The sequence below is a fragment of the Muscardinus avellanarius genome, assembly GCF_963383645.1.
Source record: "Muscardinus avellanarius genome assembly, chromosome: 2".
NCBI lineage: Eukaryota > Metazoa > Chordata > Mammalia > Rodentia > Gliridae > Muscardinus > Muscardinus avellanarius.
This window is the reverse complement of record NC_137787.1, coordinates 120369797-120393138: the sequence shown is the minus strand read 5'-3', so window position 1 is coordinate 120393138 and position 23342 is coordinate 120369797. Positions and strand designations below refer to the sequence as shown.

The following is a 23342-nucleotide window of genomic DNA, read 5'->3' as shown; positions in this document are numbered from 1 at the left end:
GCACAATTGGCCCTGAGGTGCTGTGACATTGAACAAAGGGGGCTTACACAGCACCACTTACTGACAGAGTTGACTGACAGAGTATGGTTCTGGACAGCAACAGGACCCAGTGGACCCTGCAGTTTGGACCAGAAAGAGAGGTGTATGTCTTGGTTTAGATCAAAGTAACTTCACCCACACTGGAACCTTGTTTATCTTAAGCTAACTTCGAGAGTCAGGCACCTTCCAGCACCAGGGCCCATTGTAAAGTTCCACCTACCATGAATGGTTTTCTCTGTGTATGGTTTGTTGGGACACTTCCAGAAACTCCAGCGAGGGTTACCATAGAACAGTCATGGTATCTATGACTCAGGACAGCTGCAGTCTTGTTGACTGAACCTGTTAACAGAGAGGTTTAGTAATTTGCTCGAGGTCATACAGGCAGAGTATGAAAACAGGGATTTAAATCAAGGTGCTCTGGCCTGGTCGGGTGGCGCACACCTGTGATCTTTGTACTTGTGAGTCTGAGACGAGTATTGCTGGTTCACAGCTAGCCTCAGCAATTTATCAAGGCACACAAAACTTCATGAGAGCCTATTTCAAAGTAAAAAATAAAATAGGGCGGGGAATATAGCTCAGAGGTAGATAGCACCCTGGGTACAGTCCCTAGTACCACAAAACAAATAACAGCTGGGGAGCAGTACAGAAAGGATGGAAACAAGGCACCCTTGTGAAGCTGAAAAATAGAATACAGAAGCTGCAGAAGGAAGGAGGGTCAGCAGGCTTTGCTGTGTTCTGAATAGTAACAGTATGTCCACATGGTTTAAAGCAGTACAAAGGAAGTTCAGTGCAGACTCCCTTCCTGTATTCTAGCCCCAGGCCCCTCCAGGAAAACAGCTCCATCCCTTGTCCTCATCTCTAGCATCTGAAAGCCTGGCTTTTGGACACATCGGATCTACAGGAAAAAGAAAGAAGGCAACTCCTGTGGAGTTTTTGATTGGATGCAGCATAAAACAGGATTCAGCAGCACGTATTCTTTTGGGGTTAGGAGAGGGTGTGAATCTGCTCAGAGACTTTGGCCACCTCGCTCTGCTGCGTCCTGTATCTAAAACACACACTCACAAGGCTCTCCTCCCAGAGGGGGGAGTGCTGCACGTGGTTCACTCCATTACAGGAAAACCATTGCAATGAGTAAGTGAAGGTTTGTATCAGTTGCTGTTTACTTTTACCAGACTTGTTCTACTGTGAAAAATAGGTGATCTTGGCTGGGCGTGGTGGCCCACGCTTGTAATCCCCGCGCTTGGGAGGCGGAGACAGGAGGATCCCACAGGTTCGAAGCCAGCCTTGCTGGCTTAAGAGACCCTGTTTCCAAATTAAATTAAAAAAAAAAAAGGTAATCTTGCTATGAGCAGGATGTTATTTATTTATTTGTTTGTTTGTTTGTTTATTTATTTTGGTGGTGCTGGGAGTGGAACCCAGGGGCTTTTCTATTCCAGGCTATACTCCCAGACCTTTTTTGTTATACTTTATTTGGAAACAGGGTCTCCCTAAGTTGCTGAGAGCCTCACTCAGTAGCTGAGGCTGGTTTCGAACCTGTGCGATCCTCCTATCTCAGCCTCCCAAGCGCTGGGATTACAAGCATGTGCCACCACGCCCAGCTTGAGCAGGATGTTTTAAAAAGTATGTGTGTCCCAAGTTTTGCATGTAATCTCAGGGATTCATAATTCTCTGAAAATATGGGCCTTGAATTAAAAATATCTAGCACAGTATGGTAGTGGTACATTTGTAATCCCAGTACTTAGGAGACTGAGATAGGAGAATCACAGGTTCAAGGACAGCCTCAGCAAGTAGTGAGCTGATTACCTTATGGAGACCATTTCAAAATAAAAATAAAATAGGCCTGGGGGTGTAGCTTGGCATTAGAATGCCCCTGAGTTCAATCCCTAGAAATATAAATAAATAAATAAATAATAAATAAATAAATAAACCAACCCTAATATAGCAGGGCGTAGTGGCTCACACCTATAATTCCAGTACTTAAAAGACAGAGAAAAGAGGATCACAGGTTGAGGCCAGCCTTAGCAACTTAGTCAAACTTGTTAAAAAGAACTGTGAGAGGATGCCCCTGGGTTTTAGCCCTCAGCAGCGAGTGAATGAATGAATGAGTGAATGAATGCTAGTGTGAATAATGTGTGGGTCTGCCTTGTTCTCTGTTCCCTGCTCCTCATAATGTGGGTCACATGTGAACTCTACGTGGGCATTGAGTGAATAAAGAGCAGCGCCCTGCTCTCTCAGGTCCTGCTGTCCCTCCCTGGTGTCACTACTCCTCTGGTCACCCAGGGACAAGAAGCGCTGCCCGTCTCTGAGCATTACCTCTCTTCAGTCGCTCCTCCGTGGCCAGGCTGTGTGTTGCAGGTCTGTGCGCCTCACTGCCGCCCCAGGGCTGGCTAGCTGGGTACCCCGCCCCCCGCAGTGGAGTGCAGGACAGGAAGGGGTGGGACAGGAGCTCCAGCCTGCTCCTCCTTGCTCGGCCTCCCTTCCTGTTTGCCCTGTGACCTCAGCAGGAGCCACACCTCTTGAGCCTCATGTCTTTTCCTTAGGAGGACGGGATATAAATGTGTTTTGTGTGGAAAATCCTTGGTAGTCATGGAGTATTTCTCTGTATGTATCCATAAGCATAAAATACTTAGCCATTTTCATAAATCAAATTGTAATCCTAGTGTTTGGGAGGCTCAGATAGGATGGCAGGTTCACAGCCAGCCTAAGCAAAGTTGTGAGACCCTCCGTAACTTAGTGAGACCCTGTTTCAAAATAAAGAATAAAAAAATAGGTCTGGGAGACTTGCTGGGAGGAAGAATGCTCCCTAGGTTCCATTCTCATATCAAAAAACAACAACCAGGTATGATGGCACATGCTTGTAACCCCAGTACTTGGGAGGCTGAGGCAGAAGGATTGCAGGCTCACAGCCAGCCATAGCTACTTAGGCCCTCTGCAGCTTAGTGAGACTCTGTTTCAAAATAAAGGATAAAAGACCAGGCTGGGGGTGTAGCTTGGAGGTAGAATACCCCTGGGTTCGATTCCCAGCACCACACACACAAAAAAAATCAAATTATTCCTGTGTTATATGAACAATAATGCTATAATGGACATCTCTGTTCTTCACTGTTTGAAAAGGTCAAGCACTCTCCTGCCTGAGAGTCTCGGATTAGAATTTTCTCCCCAGATAATGACATGCCTTACTACGTTGTTGCAATTTCAGTTTTCTCATGTTTTTAAAATTATAGAAGTCAAGCCAGGTGTGGTGGCACACGCTTATAATCCCAGCATTTGAGAGGCCGACACAGGAGGATCATGGTTCGTGGCCAGCCTTAGCTACTTAGTGAGGACCTTTGCAGCTCAATGAGACCCTGTTTCAAAAAATAAAGAATAAAAAATAAGACTGGGGGTGTAGCTTGGAAGTAGAATGCCCCTGTGTTCCATCCCCAGTACAAAAAAAAGAAAAAATTACAGAAGCGAGGTATTGTGGTAGCTGCTTGAAATGCCAGTTCTTAGGAGGCTGAGACAGGAGGATCTCAGGTTCACAGCCAACCTCCTCTTCTTAGTGATGCCCTCCACAAATTAGTGAGGCCACGTTTCAAAATAAAGAATACAAAATGGAGCTGGGTGTGGTGGTGCACGCTTGTAATCCCAGCATTCAGGAGGTTGAGACCAGAGGATTGTGATTCGCGGACAGCCTCAGATACTTAGTGAAGCCCTCTACAACTTAGTCAGACCCTGTTTCAAAATAAAGAATAAAAGATAGGGCAGGAGGTGTAGCTCGGTCAAATGCCTCTGGATTCCATCCCCAGACAAAAACAAAATGGGAGCACATGGTGGTGCACACCTGTGATCCCAAAGCTTGGGAGGTGGAGACAGAGGCATCATAGGTTAGAATCCAACCTCCGCAACTAAGCAAGGTTTTAACAACTTAACCAGATCCTGTTTCCAAATAAAAACGAAAATCGGGCTGGTGATATAACCTGGAGGTAGAAGGTTCCTGGGTTCCATCCTCAGTACCCCCAAAACAAAACAAAAAAAGCCCCAAATCCTGTAAAATGCCTCAAAGATAAGTTTTTACATTTTACCATAGACATTGTGATATAATATAAAAAACACTAAGCCAGGCGTGGTGGCATGTTTGTAATCCCAGCATTTGGGAGGCTGAGACAGGAGGATCATGGTTTGAGGACAGCCTCAGCTGCTTAGTGAGGCTCTTTGCAATTTAGTGAGACACTGTTTCAAAATAAAGGATAAAAAATTGGGCTGGGGGTAGAACTTGGAGGTAGAATGCCCCTGAATTCCATCCCCAGTACTACAAAAATAAAAAATAAAAAAATAAAGAACATTAGATTTAGAATTTATGTAATCTGAATTCTGCCCTAGTTCTACTATTTACCTTGGTGTCTAACTTGGTACGAGTTATTTATTTTTTTATTTTTTTAATTTATTTATTTTTTTGGTGGTACTGGGGTTCCTGGAAGCCCTTCTACCTTCGGGCTACACTCCCAGACCTATTTTTACATTTTTTTTTAAATTTTATTTTGGAAACAGGGTCTCCTAAGCCAGGACACTCAACCGGTTCGAACCGGTGCGATCCTCCTGTTTCTGCCTCCCAAGCGCAGGGATTACAAGCGTGCGCCACCACGCCCGGCCGAGTTATTTATTTTTATATTTCTAAATTTATTAATATATAAATAAATTGAGCCACCATGCCCAGCTCAAGTTATTTACTTTAGTCCTACTTTATTTAATTTGAAAACTGCTGGGATAATACATTTCTCGGGTTCTCTTCTTTCAACATTGTGATTTGAAATGTTCTCAAGGATATTTTGGCTTTCTTTTTTTTTTTTTTGTGGTACTGGCGTTGAAACCCAGGGGTCTTCTACCTCTGGGCTACACTCTCATACCTGTTTTTTATATGTATTTTATGTGGAAACAGGGCCTCACTAAGTTGCTGAGGCTGGCTTCGATCCTGTCTGATCCTCCTGTCTCAGCCTCCAGTGAATGTACTGGGCTTATAAGTGTGCACCACCACGCCCAGCTTGGTTTTCTTTTAAAGTGATGAGTTGTCGATTTCCCACAACCATTTATGCAGTGTAACAGGTTTATGTCATATTAGTTAACTGGGTGCATCCTTCAGCATCTGCTTTTACTACTGTGCAGCCGTCAGATACTGTGAGAAGTGCCAGTTGATCAAGCCCGACCGCACACATCACTGCTCGGCGTGCGACACGTAAGTGCTACCTGTTCCCTCTCATTCAAACCTAGTGCTGGATGTTGGTGACAGGAGGAGGGAAGGGGAAAGGACATCTTTCATGCTTCATGCTTGGCAAGAATATTTCATCCTCTACCATTACTGTGCATAAAGAGCTCCCCCACCCCCGTGGTACTGGGGATGGACCCTAGGTTCTAGCTGCTCCTAGTCCTATTTTATTCCTTTTTTTTTTTTTTTTTTTTTTTGGTGGTACTGGGGATGGTTCCTTCTTCTCGGGCTACACTCCCCCTAGACCTATTTTATATTTTTATTTGGAAACAGGGTCTCTTAAGCCAGTGAGGCTGGCTTCGAACCTGCGCGATCCTCCTGTCCCTGCCTCCCAAGCGCTGGGATTATAAGCATGCACCACCATGCCCAGTTTTTATTCCTTATTTTGATAACTTATTTTGAAACAGGGTCTCATTAAATTGAAGAGGGCCTCACAAATTGCTGAGGCTGGCATGAACCTGTGATCTTCCCGGTCTCAGCCTCCCAAGTATTAGGATTACAAGCATGTACCACTATGCCTGGCTATGAGACCCTGTTTCAAAATAAAAAATAAAATAGAGCTGGATATATAGCTTAGAGGTAGAATGGCCCTAAATTCAATCTCTAGTATTGCAAAAACAACAAATATTTATATAAACTAGAGTGTACCTCAAAGTGATTTTTGGGGGGACAAGACTGGGGATTGAACCCAGGAACATTATTCCTTGCAGCTACACTCCCAACCTTATTTTTTATTTTGAAACAGGGTCTTACTAAGTTGCAGAGGGTCTCACTAAGTAGCTGGTGAACTAAGTAGCTGAGAACCTGGGATCCTGGGATTACAAGCATAGGCCACCATCCCAGACTTTGAAATGATCTTTGATAAATTCTACCTGATAGAATTTTCTTTTTTTAACTATGTTTTCTATGCTTGTGCTTCATGTAGTGCTGATGAGGAAATACTAATAACCCTCTTAAGAAAGAGAACTTCAGCCGGGCGTGGTGGTGCACGCTTGTAATCCCCGCTCTTGGGAGGCGGAGACAGGAGGATTGCACTGGTTCGGAGCCAGCCTTGCTGGTTTAAGAGACCCTGTTTCCAAATAAAAAATATTAAAAAAATAGGTCTAGGAGTATAGCCCAGAGGTAGAAGGGCTTCAAAAAAAAAAAAAAAAAAAAAGGAAAGAGAACTTCATTTCCTGGATTAGGATTATGCTGATAGTTTTCTTTATTGATATTGATATTAATAATCCCAGAGCTCTAGAGGCTGAGACAGGAGGATCACACAGGTTTGAAGCCAGCCTCGCCTACTTAGTGAGGCTCTCAGCAACTTAATGAAACCCTGTTTCCAAATAAAGTATAGAACAGTTCTAGGAGTGTAGACTGGAGGTAGAAAAGCCCCTGGGTTCCACCCCCAGTACCACAAAAATAAATAAATGAAGCCTAATAAAACATTGAAGTAACTTTATAATTGTTTTCAGTTACCATCTGTAGAATTTGTGTGTGTGTGGCACTGGAACCCAGGGTCATTCTACCTCCAAGCTACAACCTCAGCCCTATTTTTTTTTTTCTTCTTTACTATGAAACGGTCTCACTGACTGAGGCTGTCCTCAAACCACAACCCTCCTGTCTCAGCCTCCCAAATGCTGGGATTATAAGCATGTGCCATCATGCCCGGCTCTTCTAAGGTTTAATTTTTATGATGTGTATATGTTTAAAAACAGGGCATGATAGCACATGCTTGTAATCCCCGTGCTTGGGAGTTGGAGACGGGAGGATCACGCGCAGGTTCGAAGCCAGCCGCACTGGCTTAAGAGGCCCTGTTTCCAAATTTATTTATTTATTTATTTATTTATTTAATTAATTAAATTTTTTGTGGGTCTGTGGATGGAACCCAGGGGCATTTGACCTCCAAACTACACCCCCTGCCCTATTTTTATTCTTTATTTTGAAACAGGGTCTCACTGAGTTGCGGAGGGCCTCACTAAGTAGCTGAGGCTGTCCGCGAACCATGATCCTCAGGTCTCAGCCTCCTGAATGCTAGGATTACAAGCCTGCCCCACCATGCCCGGCTTTGTTTCCAAATTAAAAAAATATATAAAAAATAGGTCTGGGAGTGTAGACCGGAGGTAGAAGGGTTTCCAGGAACCCCGGTACTACCAAAAAATAAAACAAAAAAAAACACAGGAGCCAGGTATGGTTTCAAAATGAATAAAAAATAGGGCTGGGGGTGTAGCTTGGAGGTAGAATGCCCCTGGTTTCCATGTCCAGTACTGCCAAAAAACACATAAAAATAAAACAATGTAGGAGCTTGGTGTGGTGGTACATGCCCGTAATGCTAGTATTTAGGAGACTAAGACAGGAGAATTGCATGTTCAAGGACAGCCTCAGTAAGTATTGACACTCATCAACCTAGGGAGACCCTGTTTCAAAATAAAAAATATAAAGGATTGGGGTGTGGCTTTGAAATAGAATACTCCTGGGTTCAATCCCCAGTACCACAAATAATAACATAGAGGCTGGGTATAGTGGTATGTGAAAAAATGACTAATCTCTAAACTCATATGTTTTGTTATTTTCTGAAGTTTTATTTTTATGACCTGTACATGTTTAAAACAGCATAAGAGCTGGGTGTAATGGTTTGCCCCTGTGTCACAATATTTGAGAGTCTGAGACAGAAGGACTTTAGGTTTGAGACCAGCTTCGACAATTTAGGGAGACTCAGCTGAGGGTGTAGCTTAGAGGTAGAATGCTCTGAGTCAAGTCCCAGTACCACGAGAAATACAACAGCCTAGGAATCATCCACATCTTGTTTTCATTTATCTTCTTCTGCTAATGTTTAATCAGGGTGTTTGTAACGTAACAAGTGTTGTCCTTAGATCTGAATATTAAAATATCATTTGCTGTGAAGTGATACAACTGGACATTCTCAGCTGATTTTGTAGTGTAAAGACTTAGGACTGTACCTAGGAAAGTACTTTGAACACACAAGAATTATCTCTACCCTAATGTTTCTGCATTGGATCTCTAAGATGTGACTTTAAGTCAAATAAAAGAAATTATGAGAAATTAGGGGATTTTTCTGAATAATTTTTTGTGTTTGTTTTTTAGATGTATTCTTAAGATGGATCATCACTGTCCTTGGTATGTATAAAGAAATCAAGAAAATAGCACGAGGGGGAGGAGAGTTGGGAAGGAAAGAATTTAGAGTGATATAATCCCGTGTTCCTAACATGAGGGGTGGTGTGTCCTGGGGCTAAACCCTGGGTCTCTACATACCAAACATGTGCTTCAGCACTGAGGTATACCTAGCTCCAGTATTCCTACATTCTGAAGGTCAGCTTAATTACTCCTCGGTATTAACATTGATCTATTTATAAAAATATATATTTATATTAAATATTTTCCTTTAAAAATAACTTCTGGCCAGGCATGGTGGCACATACTTGTAATTCCAGTGCATGAGAGACATTTGACCAGAGGATTGCAGGTTTGCGGCCAGCCACAGCTACTGAGGCCCTGCGCAACTTAGTGAGACCCTGTTTCAAGAATAAAATAGGGTTGGGAGCGTAGCTCAGAGGTAGAATGCCCCTGGGTTCAGTCTCTAGTGCCACACACATACACACACACACACACACACACACACACACACACACTTCTGGTGGGTATGGTGATGAAGGCCAACCTTTGCTATTTAAGGAGACTCTGAACAACTTGGTAAGACTTTGTTTGTTTTGTGGTACTGGGAATTAAACCTGAGGCATTTTACCTCTAAGCTACACCCCAGCCTATTTTTTATTCTTTATTTTGAAGTAGGGTCTCACCAAGTTGTAGAAGGTCTCATAGGTAGTTGAGGCTGGCCACAAACCTGCAGTCTTGCTGTGTCAGCCTCCCAAGTACTGGGATTACAAGTGTGGGCCATCATGCCTGCGTGAGACTCTGTTTTAAAATAAAAATAAAGCCGGGCATGGTGGCGCACGCTTGTAATTCCAGAATTTGAGAGGCTGAGACTGGAGGATCGCGGTTTGCGGACAGCCTCAGCTACTTAGGGAGGCCCTCTACAACTTAGACCCAGTTTCAAAATAAAAATAGGGCAGAGGGTGTAGCTCGGAGGTTGAATGCCCCTGGGTTCCATTCCCAGACCGGCAAAGAAAAAGAAAAAAAAAAAAAGAATTAACATTGGAATTACCAATTTCTTTTAGAATTTATTAAAAACATATTGGGGCTGGAATGTAGCTCAGTGGCAAAGTGTCTGCTTTGCAGGTGTGGCCTCGATCCCTGGTTTCAAAAAGACAAAAAAAATAAGCCCTTTAAAAACATATATTGAGAGTGAAGATACTGCTTCCCACTTCCCAGTCATAATGATTAGTTTTCTGATTTATCTTTTACTACAAAAACACATTACATAACAGTTGCCATCTTAGCCATTTTAGTTGCTTTTTTTTTCCTTTTTTTTTTTTTTTTTTTTTTGGTGGTACTGGGGTGGAACCCAGGCACTTTTCTACCTCCGGGCTATACTCCCAGACCTATTTTATACTTTTATTTGGAAACAGGGTCTCACTAAGCTGCTGAGAGCCTCACTAAGTAGCCGAGGCTGGCTTTGAACCTGCGCGATCCTCCTGTCTCCAATCCCAAGTGCTGGGATTACAAGCGTGAGCCACCACACCTGGCTGGTTGGTAGCATTTTTAAAAAATTAATTTATTTTTTATGGTACTGGGAATTGAAGCTACCTCAGAGCTATAGCCTCAGCCCTATTTTATTTTTATTTTGAAACAGTGTCTTGCTATGTTGATGAGAGTCTCACCACTTACAGAGGCTATCCTTGAACCTGTGATCCTCTTATCTCAGCCTCTCAAGTACTGGTATTACATACAGCTTTGGTAGCCTGCTTCCTGGTTTTTTTTTTGGGGGGGGAGGAGATTGAACCCAGGGGCATTCTACACCCTCAGACCTATTTAATTTTTTGTTTTGAAACAGGGTCTCACTAAATTGCTGACGCTGGCTGCAAACCAGCAATCCTCCTTTCTCAGCCTCCCAAATCCTGGGATTACAGACGTACCACCAGGCCTGGCTTTCGTAGTCTTTATACTTACGCTGTTGCACAATCTCCAGAACTTTGATATCATAGAAAACTTCAACTCTGTGCTCACCAATCACCCCTATGTCCCTCCCGCCTTGGCCACTATCATTCTAGAATGTTTCTCTTCCTGTGACTTTGTGGTTATCTTGTTTTTACATTGTGATTTCTTTACTCTTCCAGGGTGAATAACTGTGTGGGATTCTCGAATTACAAGTTCTTCATGCTGTTTCTGTTGTATTCTCTGTTATATTGCCTTTTTGTGGCTGCCACAGTTTTAGAATACTTTATAAAGTTTTGGACGGTAAGTCTTTTTTCTATCTTAAAACATGACTTTTTAAGGGGCTGCATTCTTTATGACAAGTAGATATCCTTTATTTTAATTTTCTAATTAGAATTGATAGTGGTTCAGAGGACAGAGTATAATTTACTTTCCTCTTTTTTTCTCAGTACTGGGGATGGAACCCAGGGGCATTCTACCTCTGAGCTACACCCCAGCCCTATTTTTTATTCTTTATTTTGAAACACAGTCTCACTGAGTTACAAAGGGCCTCACTATGTAGCTGAAGCTGTCCATGAACCACGATCCCCCATCTCAGCCTCCCAAATGCTGGGATTACAAGTGTGCACCACCACGCTCAGCTTATAATTTACTTTCACACATTTATTCCTAAGCACCAAATGTAGTGCTTTTCTTTCTTTCCTTTTTTTTTTTTTTTTTTTTTTTTTTGTGGTACTGGGGATTGAACCCAGAGCATTTTACCTCCAAGGTATACCCCAGCCTTATTTTATTTAATTTTATTTTGAAATAGGGCCTCTCTGGATTGATGAGAATCTCACTACTTGCTGAGGTTATCCTCAAACCTGCGATCTGTCTGTCTCAGCCTTTCATGTACTGGGAAATATTGGGATTACAAGTGTGTGCCACCATGTCCAGTGATATAGTGGCTCTCTTAGTAATCCAATTTATATTCAACCACACTCTAATAAAAGACATACCAGTTTTTACTGTTGTTTTGTTTTTCTTCTTTAGGCTTTTGTTTTTGTTTTTGTTTGGTACTAGGGATTGAACCCAGGGGCATTCTACCTCCAAAATTATACCCAAAGCCCTTTTTTTTTAAATTTAGAAACAGGGTCTCATTGAGTTTCTGAGGGTCTTCTAAATTGCTGAGGCTGATTCTGAACCTGGGATCCTCCTGTTTCAACCTCCCAAGTACTGACATGTAGGACTGATATATTAGTTATAAGGAAGTAATTGCTTTTCTTTGATTTGATGAGGCCTACTGCACTTTTCTGATAAAAGTGATGTCCTCCTCCCCAGATATCCACTAATCTTTCCTGTTTGGGTCTTTATGCATTTTGAAAAACTGGCAAGCCGGGTGTGGTGGCACATGCTTGTAATCCCAATACTTGGGAGGCTGAGACAGGAGGATCACACAGGTTCAGAATCAGCCTCAGCTAATTAGTGAGGCTCTCAGCAACTTAGTGAGACCCTGTTTCCAAACAAAATATAAAGTAGGTCTGGGAGTGTAGCCCAGAGGTAGAAGGCCTCTGGGTTCCATCCTAGTACTACAAGAAAGAAAAAGAAACAAAGAAAGAAACAAAGAAAGAAAGAAAGAGGGAGGGGGAGGGAGGGAAAAAAGGCAAATGATTGTCTTCTGTATAGCATTTACTAAAAATAGAAATTCTGAGATTTATAATACTAATGGGATCCAGAAATCTGATGGAAACAAGGAATATAGTGACCAAACATTAGTGTTTTTGAGAACACAATTTCCTATGTAGTATCAGGCTTAAGGGAGCATGGGGAGAAGTGGTGGTGTTTCCAGTATTCTGAAGTGAAAGTTGCTGAAGAAAAAAACTTTACAAATTCTCTTTCCCACCATATCAGCTACATCTACTCGTTACTTGCTATTTTAAAAATTAGAGAGTGAGCCGGGCGTGGTGGCGCAGGCTTGTAATCCCAGCATTTGGGAGGCTGAGACCTGAGGAGCGTGGTTCGCCGACTCAGCTATGTAGTGAGGCCCTCCGCAACTCAGTGAGACCTGCTTCAAAATAAAGAATAAAAAATTGGGCAGGATGTGTAGTTTGGTCAAATTCCTCTGGGTTCCATCCCCAGACCCGCAAAAAACAAACAAACAAAAAAAATAGAGAGTGAATTTTCCTTGTGTGTATATTAAACAGACTTGGACAAACATTGATAAAGTTGATTACATCCAAGAATCTTTAGTTTTTGAAACTTGGCTATTGGTCTCTCTAGTTCTTTTTTATGTAAATAGTGAAATTTGAAATACTATAAACAAACTGGGCATGGTGGCGCATGCTTGTAATCCCCGCATTTGGGAGGCTGACACAGGAGCATATCATGGTTTGCAGACGGCCTCAGCTACTTAGTGAGGCCCTCCGCAACATTTCAAATTAAAGAATTAAAAATCAGGTTGGGTTATAGCTTGAGGTAGAGTGCCTCTGGTTTTTATCCCCAGTACCTAAAATAAATAAATACATAGTTTTTAGCATTTCATTTTATTTATTTATTTATTTATTTATTTATTTATTTATTTATTTATTTATTTTTGTGGTGCTGGGAATTGAACATAGGGGCATCTACCTCTGAGATATACCCCCAGCCCTATTTTTTATTCTTTTTTTTTTTTTGGTGGTACCAGGGCTGGAACCCAGAGGCTTTCTACCTCCGGGCTATACTCTCAGACCTATTTTTTTTGTACTTTATTTGGAAACAGGGTCTCACTAGGTTGCTGAGAGCCTCACTAAGTAGCTGAGGCTGGCTTCAAACTTGCATGATCCTCCTGTCTCAGCCTCCCAAGCGCAGGGATTACAAGCGTGCGCCACCACGCCCGGCTTTTTTATTCTTTATTTTGGAAAAGGGTTTCACCAAGTTTCGGAGGACCTCACTAAGTATCTGAAGCTATACGAGAGCGTGTATCTTCCTGTCTCAACCTCTCAAGTGCTGGGATTACAAGCGTGCTCCACCACCCCCAGCTTCCATGTTAATTTATAGAATTCATTTTCCTTATTGAGAGCAGTAACGCATTAGCTTTGGGGAGCAAACTTTTGCAGGTTCTTAACTGATCTAAAATGGAAGCCCTGAGACACTTGTGCATTTATGTCAATCTCTTGTGTTTTTGTTTTGTTTTGTTTTGTGGTAGTGGGGATGGAACAAACCCAGGGGCATTGTACCTCCGAGTGACACCCCAGCCCTGTTTTTTATTCTTTATTTTGAAACAGGGTCTCACTGAGTTGCAAAGGGCCTCACTAAGTAGCTGAGGCTGGCCACTAACTGTGATCCTCCTGTCTCAGCCTCCCAAATGCTGGGATTACAAGCATGTGCCACCACACCCAGCTGCTTTTTTTTTTTTTTTTGAGAATACAAATACTAGCACTTTATTTAAAAAACAAACAAACAAACAAACACAAGCTGGGGTGTGGTGGCTAACACTTGTACTTCCAGCATTTGGGGGACTGAGACAGGAGGATCACAGTTCGTGGATAGCCTCAGCTACTCAGTGAGACCCTCTTTCAAGACAAAGACTAAAAAGGAAAAGAAAGGGAAGGAAGGAAGGAAGGAAGGAAGGAAGGAAGGAAGGGGAAGAAAAATAAATAAAGAAAGAAAGAAAGAAAGAAAGAAAGAAAGAAAGAAAGAAAGAAAGAAAGAAAGAAAGAAAGAAAGAAATGGGGCTGGGGTGTCACTCAGAGGTACGATGCCCCTGGGTTCCATCCCAAGTACTGCAAAAAATAAAAATAAAAATAAAAAACAAAGGAGCCGGGCGTGGTGGCGCACGGTTGTAATCCCCGCGCTTGGGAGGCTGAGACAGGAGGATCACATGGGTTTGAAGCCAGCCTCAGCTACTTAGTGAGGCTCTCAGAAACTTAGTGAGACCCTGTTTCAAAAAAAAAAAAAAAAAAAGGTCTGGGAGTATAGCCCAGAGGTAGAAAGCCTCTGGGTTCCACCCCCAGTACCATTAAAAAAAAAAAAGCAAAGGATTGAAGACAAAATATTTTATAGACAGAGACTATTTAAACTGTAATATATATTATATAGGAATGCATGGTGCACACTTATAATCCCAGCATTTGGGAGGCTGAGACAGGAGGATCGCAGTTCGAGGACAGCCTCAGCTACTTAGTGAGGCCTTCTGCAACTCAATGAGATCCTGTTTCAAAATAAAGAATAAAAATAGAGCTGGGGGTATAACTCGGAGGTAGAATGCCCCTGTGTTCCATTCCCCAATTCTTCAAGAAACAAAGAAAAGAAAAAAGAACAAGGAAGCTGTTTATGAAAATATGAAATGATCCTTGACATTATTTTATGAATTGAAAAAGGCACAAGAAATACAAGTGATCCAGTGAATTGTGTTTGCCATGTAGAATAGTAATCAAATCAAAATAAATAATAGTTTGAACTTTTTTTGGTGGTACTGGGGATTGAACCCAGAGGCACTCTACCTCCAAGCTACACTCCCAGCCTGATTTTTTATTCTTTATTTTAAAACAGGATCTCACTAAGTTGCACAGAGCCTCACTAAGTAGCTGAGGTAGCTGCAAATCCTTGATGCTCCTGTCTCAGCCTCCCAAATACTGGGATTACAAGTGTGTGCCACCACACCTGGCTTTAATGAGCTTTTTTTTTTTTTTTTTTGTAGTACCAGGTACCAGGGGCTTCTCTACCTCAGGCTATACTCTCAGACCTATTTATACTTTATTTGGAAACAGGGTCTCACTAAGTTGCTGAGAGCCTCACTAAGTAGCTGAGGCTGGCCTTGAACACTTGTGATCCTCCTGTCTCAGCCTCCCAAGTGCGGGGATTACAAGCATGTGCCATCCCTCCTGGCAAGTTTGGGCATTTTAATATGGACACACATACTTTAATGGGAAAAAGATTGCCAAAAGTATGGAAAGTAACTGCCTCTTTGAAGCGCTATAGGAAACTTGTTTTATATTAGCAGTTTGTTAGCATTGTTTCAAATACATTGAAAGTCTGCTCCTTCATATAAACTCTCCAGGTCTGTTGATGCTGCTCATCCCTTCTCTCTTTGCCTCCCAGTCCATCCTTGACTGCCCACTCTTGGCTCTCTGATGTGTGTCCTTCAGTCACTCCTGGCACTGACTGACACTGCCGAGGCCCTGTCCCCGTCTTCCGGTGCTGTTCATGGAAACACTGGACAGGATGAAGGCATCACAAGACTGCCTGTCTCAGTCAGCCTCGTGTGCTCCTCACACCGCACTTGTTGTTTAGCTGAGTTCCTTGGACCAAATCTGTACACACCAGTCAGTTGTCAGGCTAGGAAAATTAGTGTCATCTTCAACTTTTTAGTATTCCATTATAATTGTAGAGAATCAGGTTATTTTTTTTGCCAGAGTCTGGCTCCATGCAGGTGAGAACTGTCACTGTTGTTGTTGCTGTAGTACCTGGAGCTCAGCCGGTGTTGTGTGAGTATCGCTGAGCGAAGGAGCAGTCACAGTGAGGACACTCAGACTAGAGGTGGTCGATCCCTTCCTCTCTAAAGTCTGGAGAGAAGCCAGGCCTTTTTTTTTTTTTTGCAGTATTGGATTGAACCCAGGGGCATTCTACCTCCAGGGTACACCCCCAGCTCTATTTTTTATCCTTTAATTTGAAACAGGGTCAAAATAAAAAAGATAAATTTTTATTCTTGACCTAAGTGTGTATTAGGATTTCATAAATGGAATATGATAACCACTAACTCTAAAAGATCAGTAAGTTGGACTTCATTAAAATAAAAGAATTTCTTTTAGGCGCCACCTTACAAATGTAGTCCCAGCTACTTCGGAGTCTGAGGCAAGAGAATCTGTTGAACCCTAAAGTTTGAGGCCAGCCTGGTCAGCATAGCCATAAATATTTATGTGTTGTAGGGGGTACTAAGGATTAAGGGCATTTTACTTCCAAGACCCCAGCCCTTTTTACTTCTTATTTTGAAACAAGGTCTCACTCAGTTGCTGAGGCTGTTCTAAAACCTGCTGTCCTCCTGTCTCAGCCTCTCAAGTACTGGGATAACAAATAAGCACCACCACACCTGGCTTGATTTTTTTATAAAAAAGCACCTCAGTGTAAAAAGGCAAGCCACAATGGGAGAAGGTATTTGCAGTGCTCACAAAGGACTCGTCCACAGTATGTCAGGCAGACCTTCCAGGTATGCCAGATTTTTTTTTTCCTTTTTGCAATAGTGGGGATGGAACCCAGTGGCATTCTACCGCCAAGCTACACCCCTAACCCTATTTTTTATTCTTTTATTTTGAAACAGTGTCTCACTGAGTTGCAAAGGGCTTCACTAAGTAGCTGAGGCCATCTGTGAATTGCGATCCTCCTCTCTCAGCCTCCCAAATGCTGAGATTACAAGTGTGCGCCACCATGACCGGCTTTCTTATATTATTTTTGTCAAATTAATGTTTTGCTGTTGTGTGTGTGTATGTGTGTGTGTGTGTGTGGTATTAGGATGGAACCCAGGGACATTCTACTTCTGGGCTGTACCTCTAGCCTTGGCTTTTATTTTTTATTTTGGAACAGGGCCTCACTAAATTGATAAGAGCTTCATTAAAGTTGCTGATGCTGTCCTCTAATCTGTGATCTTTCTATCTCAGCCTCCCAGGTATTGGAATTACAGGCATGCATCAGCACACCTGGCTAAAGTTTTGCTTTTCTTTTTTTTTCTTTTTTTCTTGCAGTATGGAAGATGAAGCCCAGGGGCATTCTACCTCTGAGCTACACCCTCAGCCCTATTTTTTATTCTTTTTTTTTTTTTTTTATACAGGGTCTCACTGAGTTGCAGAGGGTTTCACTAAGTAGTTGAGGCTGTGGCTGTCCTCAAACCACAATCCTCCTTTCTTAGCCTCCCAAATGCTGGAATTACAAGTGTGAGCCAACACACATGGCTAGTTTTGCATTTTTTAAACAGCTGTTTTCATCTGTTTATGTTTATACAAATATTCACCTGTTTTAGTACTTTCTGGGGGTACTGGGGATTGAACCTCTGAGGAGTATTCTACCTCAGCTACACCCCCTAACCCTTTTTAAAATTAGTTTCATTTAAAAGAAGGTCTTGATAAATTGATGAGGCAACCTCAAACCTGGGATCCTCCTGTTTCATCCTCCCGAGTACTAGAATTACAAGTGTGCGTCACCATGCCCAGCTGGCAGAGTGCGTCTTAAAGAGTGGACAAGCTGAACATGTGGTGCATACCTATAATCCCAGTACTTTGGAGGCTGAGACAGGAGAATTGCAGGTTCAAAGCCAACCTCAGCAGTTCTGGGAGACTCAGCAGCCTATCAAGATCCTGCTTTGTAACAAAAAGATAAAAAGGGCTAGAGGTGTAAAAAGGGCTCAGAGGTAGAATGCCCTGGTTTTAATCTCTAGTATCACCAAAAAACAAAAAAAAAAAAAAAAAAAAAAAAAACCCCATAGAGATAGAGTGAGTGAGCAGGTTTGAGCAGGGACTTGAAGGGATGAGGCCCACTGAGAGTGGTCAGGCCTGAGGCACTGGCAGGTGTCCTTGGCACATTTGGGCAGCAGCCAGGAAGCTGGGTATGGCAAATGGGGAGCCTGGGAGTGGGAAGGACTGTGGCTTCCGCCCCGGTGGTCTGGCTGTGAAGGAGCCACTGATAGCTGAATGGTGCCAGATGGCAGAGGTTTGGGAGGCAGCCTAGCCTCCACAATCAGAGGCCAAGCTTTACCACCCCAGAAATGAGATGGCATCAAATATAGTGTACAGAACTGCCAGTCAGGAACTTATAGGAATATATTTTCTAAGGCATTTTGATTTTACTCTTTCTAGACAAATCTCATCTGCTAAGTGGAAACATGCATATTTAAAGGGCACCTAAAATGTACCTGAGTAGCCAAGTCTTGTCTGTTTTCTTTCTGGGGGTGGAATGGACAAGGGGTGGAACCCAGGGGCATTCTACCTCCAAGCAACACCCCGCAGCCTGATTTTATTTCTTATTTGGAAACAGGGTCTCACTAGGTTGCTGAGAGCCTTGTAGTTTGCTGAGGCTGGCTTGGAACCTGCAAATCTCCTGTCTCAGCCTTCCAAGTACTGGAATTACACTGGAATTGCAAGAATGCACCACCACCCTGGCTCTTGTATTAGCATCTTACTTAGTAGTGTCCCTTTATGACACTCAGGATTTATAGAATCTCGAGTTATGATGATTTTGTGTAAAACCTGGTTTCTTAATATATTGTCTCTGTTTGCACAAGCTTTGCCGCAGGAAATCTGCAGAGAATTGTCCAAAGGTAAACCACTTCACTGCCATGACCTTCTTGTGATCTTTCTTGTGACATTTATACTGAATGTGCATCATAAAAATGTGCTTCATGACATTGTGAGTTAGAAGAATGGCTTCATGTGCTTAAAAGGTGGTGGTTACTCTGGGGGAAAAGAAAAAAGGGAGTGTAAGAGCACTGAACTCTGCTGTTCAGTGCTCCAGTGTTCTGGCACAGACAGACAGACAGATAGATGCCAGGCAAAAGAGCCATGGGAGTCAAGGGGTCTCTCTTGATATGGAGGAGTAGGTGGTATGCCTAAAATTGGTAAAATGTTTAAGAGCAGGGTATGTGTGTGTGTTAATTACTAGAGGTTGAACCCACAAGTGTTCTACTTATGAGCTACAACTCCAAGCCTAGTTTTTGGGTTTTTTTTAAACAGTCTTGCTAACTTGCTGAGACTATCCTTGAACCTGCGATCCTCCTGTCTCAGCCTCCCAAGTACTGAGATCACAGGCGTATCCCACATAATAACTAGCTTGGGTTGTTTCTTCAAAGACTCTGACCTATGTAAGCAACCTGCTTTGCTAATGCCAGTTCTTTGTGTTTGCAATTGTTGCTTTGGTATATATTACCTTTTTGTTATTCCTCATATCTGTTAAGTTTTTTTTTTTTTTTAGCGGATTCAACAACCTATAAGTAGAACTAAGTTATAAGTTAAATTTTACAGACTTACTATTATCAACCTTAACTTTATTTTTCTTTCCTCAGAATGAACTGACAGATACACGGGCAAAATTCCACGTTCTTTTTCTGTTCTTTGTGTCTGCGATGTTCTTCATCAGTGTCCTGTCACTGTTCAGCTACCACTGCTGGCTCGTTGGGAAGAACAGAACAACAATAGGTACATGAACATGACACCTAGAGAAGGATAGTAGTCAGGTGACCGGACAGTGTCAAATAATTCTCTATTAACAGACAGGTCAGGCATGGTGGCGCATGCTTGTAAACCCAGCATTGGGGAGGCTGAGAACAGAGGATCACAGCTCATGGCCAGCCTCAGCTACTTAGGCCCTTTGCAACCCAGTGAGACCCTGTTTCAAAATAAAGAATAAAAAATAGGGCTGGGTTGTACATCAGAGGTAGAATGCCCCTGAGTTCCATCCCCAGCACACTCCAAAATAATTAACAGACAGAGTGTATATGCAGAGGTTTATTAGGTTGAAGGGCATTAACAAAGTAAGATTGACTTTTAAATGTAATTTCAGTAATGTATCATATATAAAAGTAAGGTTTGTTTTACTTTTTCTTTTTTTGTACTGGTTGAAACCCAGGGACATTCTACCTCCAAACTATACTCCCAGCCCTATTTTTTATTCTCCATTTTGAAACTGTATTACTAACAGGGTCTTACCTTTGCCCTGTGAAGGTGGCACATGCTTGTAATCCCAACACTTGGGAGGCTGAGACAGGAGGATTGCTCAGGTTTGAAGCCAGCCTCAGCTACTTAGTGAGGCTATCAGCAATTTAGTGAGACCCTGTTTCCAAATAAAGTATAATATACGTCTGGGAGTATAGCCCGGGGGTAGAAAGCCCCTGGGTTCCAACCTTAGTACCACACACACACACAAAAAAAAGATAAATACATTTTCTTGCGTTTTCCTCTTTACAGAATGTCCTGCCACCTACTTATCTTTAATCAGAAATGACAAAAAGCCAGCCTGTGTGCATGCAAAGCCTAGCTTTAAAACCTCACACACAGCTAACAGGGAGGCTCCACATAGGCAGCCAGAATTCTTTACAAAATGCACCAGGTGTCTGTTAGCGGTGACCCTGTTTCCCCAGCTGGTGAGCACCAGTGGGAGCCTGCAGTAGGGCATGAACACTCATTTGTCTCAGTTCCCACCCAGCCCTTTAGGTATTTGAGAGATGGGTGTTTCTTATTAAAAACCTGTGTTCCAGACGGGAGTGGTGGCGCACGCTTGTAATCCCCGCACTTGGGAGGCGGAGACAGGAGATCGCCTAGGTTCGAAGCCAGCCTTGCTGGCTTAAGAGACCCTGTTTCCAAATAAAAATATAATAGGTCTGGGAGTGTAGCCCAGCGCTAGAATGGTTTCCAGGAACCCCAGTACCACCAAAATAAAAAAACCTGTGTTCCTCCTATCTCAGCCTCCCAAGTACTGGGATTACACGTGGGTGCTACCGTGCCCAGTTTAAAAAGTTTTTTTTTTTTTTTTTTGGTGGTACTGGGGGTGGAACCCAGAGGCTTTCTACCTCCAGGCTATACTCCCAGACCTATTTTATACTATATTTTGGAGACAGAGCCTCACTAAGTAGCTTAGGCTGGCTTCGAACCTGTGCGATCCTCCTGTCTCAGCCTCTCAAGCGCGGGGATTACAAGCATGTGCCACCACGCCTGGCTAAAAAAAAAATTTTGTTCTTTCAGTACTAGGTATTGAATCCAGGGACATTCTACCTTCTAGCTACATCCCCAGTCCTAATTTTTAAATCTTTTTTTTTTTCTTTACAGTACTGGGGATGGAATCCAGGGGCATTCTACTTCTAAGCTACACCCTCACCCTATTTTTTATTCTTTATTTTGAAACAGGATCTCACTGAATTACAAAGATCCTCACTAAGTAGCTGAGGCTGTCCTCGAACCGTGATCCTCCTGTCTCAGCCTCTCAAATGTTGGGATTAGAAGTGTGCACCAGCCAGGCATGGTGGCACACACTTGTAATCCCCGCGCTTGGGAGGCTGAGACAGGAGGATCACACAGGTTCGAACCAGCCTCAGCTATTTAGTGAGGCTCTTAGCAATATAGTGAGACCCTGTTTCCAAATAAAGTATAAAATAGGTCTGGAGGTATAAAAACCAGAGGCAGAAAAGCCCCTGGGTTCCACCCCCAGTACCACCAAAAAAAAAAAAAAAGAAGAAGAAGAAGAAGCAGCAGCAGCAGCAGCAGCAGCAGCAGCAGCAGCAGCAGCAGCAGCGTCTGCCACCATGCCCAGTTCCTATTTTATTTATTTTTATTTATTTTTTTGGGGGGGTGGTACTGGGGTTCCTAGAAACCCTTCTACCTCTGGGTTACACTCCCAGACCTATTTTTATACTTTTTTATTTGGAAACAGGATCTCTTAAGACAGCGCATGGCCGGCTTGGCGTGGTGGCGCACGCCTGTAATCCTAGCGCTTGGGAGGCTGAGACAGGAGGATCGAGGCCAGCGAAGACCTTCAGCAACTAAGTGAGACCCTTTTAAAGGCCGGGCGTGGTGGCGCACGCTTGTAATCCCCGCGCTTGGGAGGCAGAGACAGGAGGATCGCGCAGGTTTGAAGCCAGCCGTGCGCGCTGGCTTAGGAGACCCTGTTTCCAAATAAAAATGTAAAAATAGGTCTGGGAGTGTAGTCCGGAGATAGAAGGGCTTCCAGGAACCCCAGTACCACCCAAAAAAAAAAAAAAAAAAAAAGACATCATGGCTGGCTTTGAACCTCCGTGATCCTCCTGTCCCTGTCTCCCAGGCACGGGGATTACAAGCGTGCACCACCACCCCCGGCAGGTATTTATTTTAAAATTTTTATTATTTATTCATTTATTTTTTTGGCAGTACTGGGGATGGAACCCAGGTGCATTGTACCTCCAAGCTACTCCCTCCCCGGGCCTATTTTTTTTTTTTTTTTAATTCTTTATTTTGAAACAGGTCTAACTAAGTTGTGGAGGGCCTCACTACATAAAAGAGGCTGGCCACAAACCGCGATCCTCCTGTCTCAGCCTCCCAAATGCTGTGATTACAAGCATGCGCCACCATGCCTGGCTTAGTTTTTATGTTGAAACAGTCTTCCCAGGCATGGTGGCGCATGCTTGTAATCCCAGTACTTGGGAGGAGGCTGGGTCAGGAGGATCGCAAGTTCAAGGATCGTCTCAGCAAGTAGTGAGACTCTCATCAACCTAGCAAGATCCTATTTCCAAACAAAAATAAAGCAGAGCCAGGGGTATAGCCTGAAGGTAGAATCTGGGTTCCATTCCCAGTACCACAAAAAAAAAAAAAAAAAAAAAAAAAAGAGACGAAAAAGAAACAGGGTCTTACTAAGTTGCAGAGGCTGGCTGCAAACTTCCCATCCCCCTGTCTGAGCCTCCCAGTATTATTAGAGGTATGCACCACCATGCGTAGCCAAATATTTATTTTATATTATTATAAATATAGTTTTTATGTCAAAGACATAACCAAGAACATCCTTTTATAATTTTTAAATAAATTACATATATTAACATATTTTTTTTTAACAGAATCATTTCGTGCGCCTACATTTTCATATGGACCAGATGGCAATGGTTTCTCTCTTGGATACAGTAAAAATTGGAAACAAATATTTGGTGATGAAAAGAAATATTGGCTACTTCCAGTATTTTCCAGGTAATTTGTGCATTGGGGGTCTCAGAGCCTCTGTTAGTCTCTATCTCTGGGTAAATTTCTTAAAATTATCAGAGAATATAGACAAAGTGACACTTTCATATAAGTATTAAGATAAAAACTCAAAGTATCCTGAGCACGAATAAAATGTCCTGTTTGTTTGTTTGTTTGTTTGTTTGTTTGTTTGTTTAATTATTTTGTGGTACTCTGGGTTGAACCTACGGACATTTTACCTCCGAACTACACCCCCAGCCTAATTTTTTAATTTTTTATTCTTTATTTTGAAATGGGGTCTCACTAAGTTGCAGAGGGCCTCACTGAGTAGCTAAGACTGACCTTGAGCCAGGGATCCTTCTGTATCA

General features: G+C 42.7%; 1 protein-coding gene across 2 annotated transcripts in view; it reads left to right on the top strand.

Moving 5' to 3' along the window:
- The window catches only part of ZDHHC20 (zDHHC palmitoyltransferase 20), a gene marked incomplete at both ends in the record, with an annotated part of 72241 nt that overhangs the window by 41169 nt on the left and 7730 nt on the right, over positions 1–23342 (top strand). Inside the window, 6 exons of one of the 2 annotated variants that reach the window (XM_080690204.1) lie at positions 5182–5251; positions 8369–8401; positions 10519–10639; positions 18567–18602; positions 19344–19476; positions 22857–22983. In XM_080690204.1, the coding sequence (XP_080546330.1) occupies positions 5182–5251; positions 8369–8401; positions 10519–10639; positions 18567–18602; positions 19344–19476; positions 22857–22983 (520 nt within the window). The remainder of the gene's footprint in view (positions 1–5181; positions 5252–8368; positions 8402–10518; positions 10640–18566; positions 18603–19343; positions 19477–22856; positions 22984–23342) is intronic. The other variant, XM_080690205.1, reaches the window with a different exon arrangement.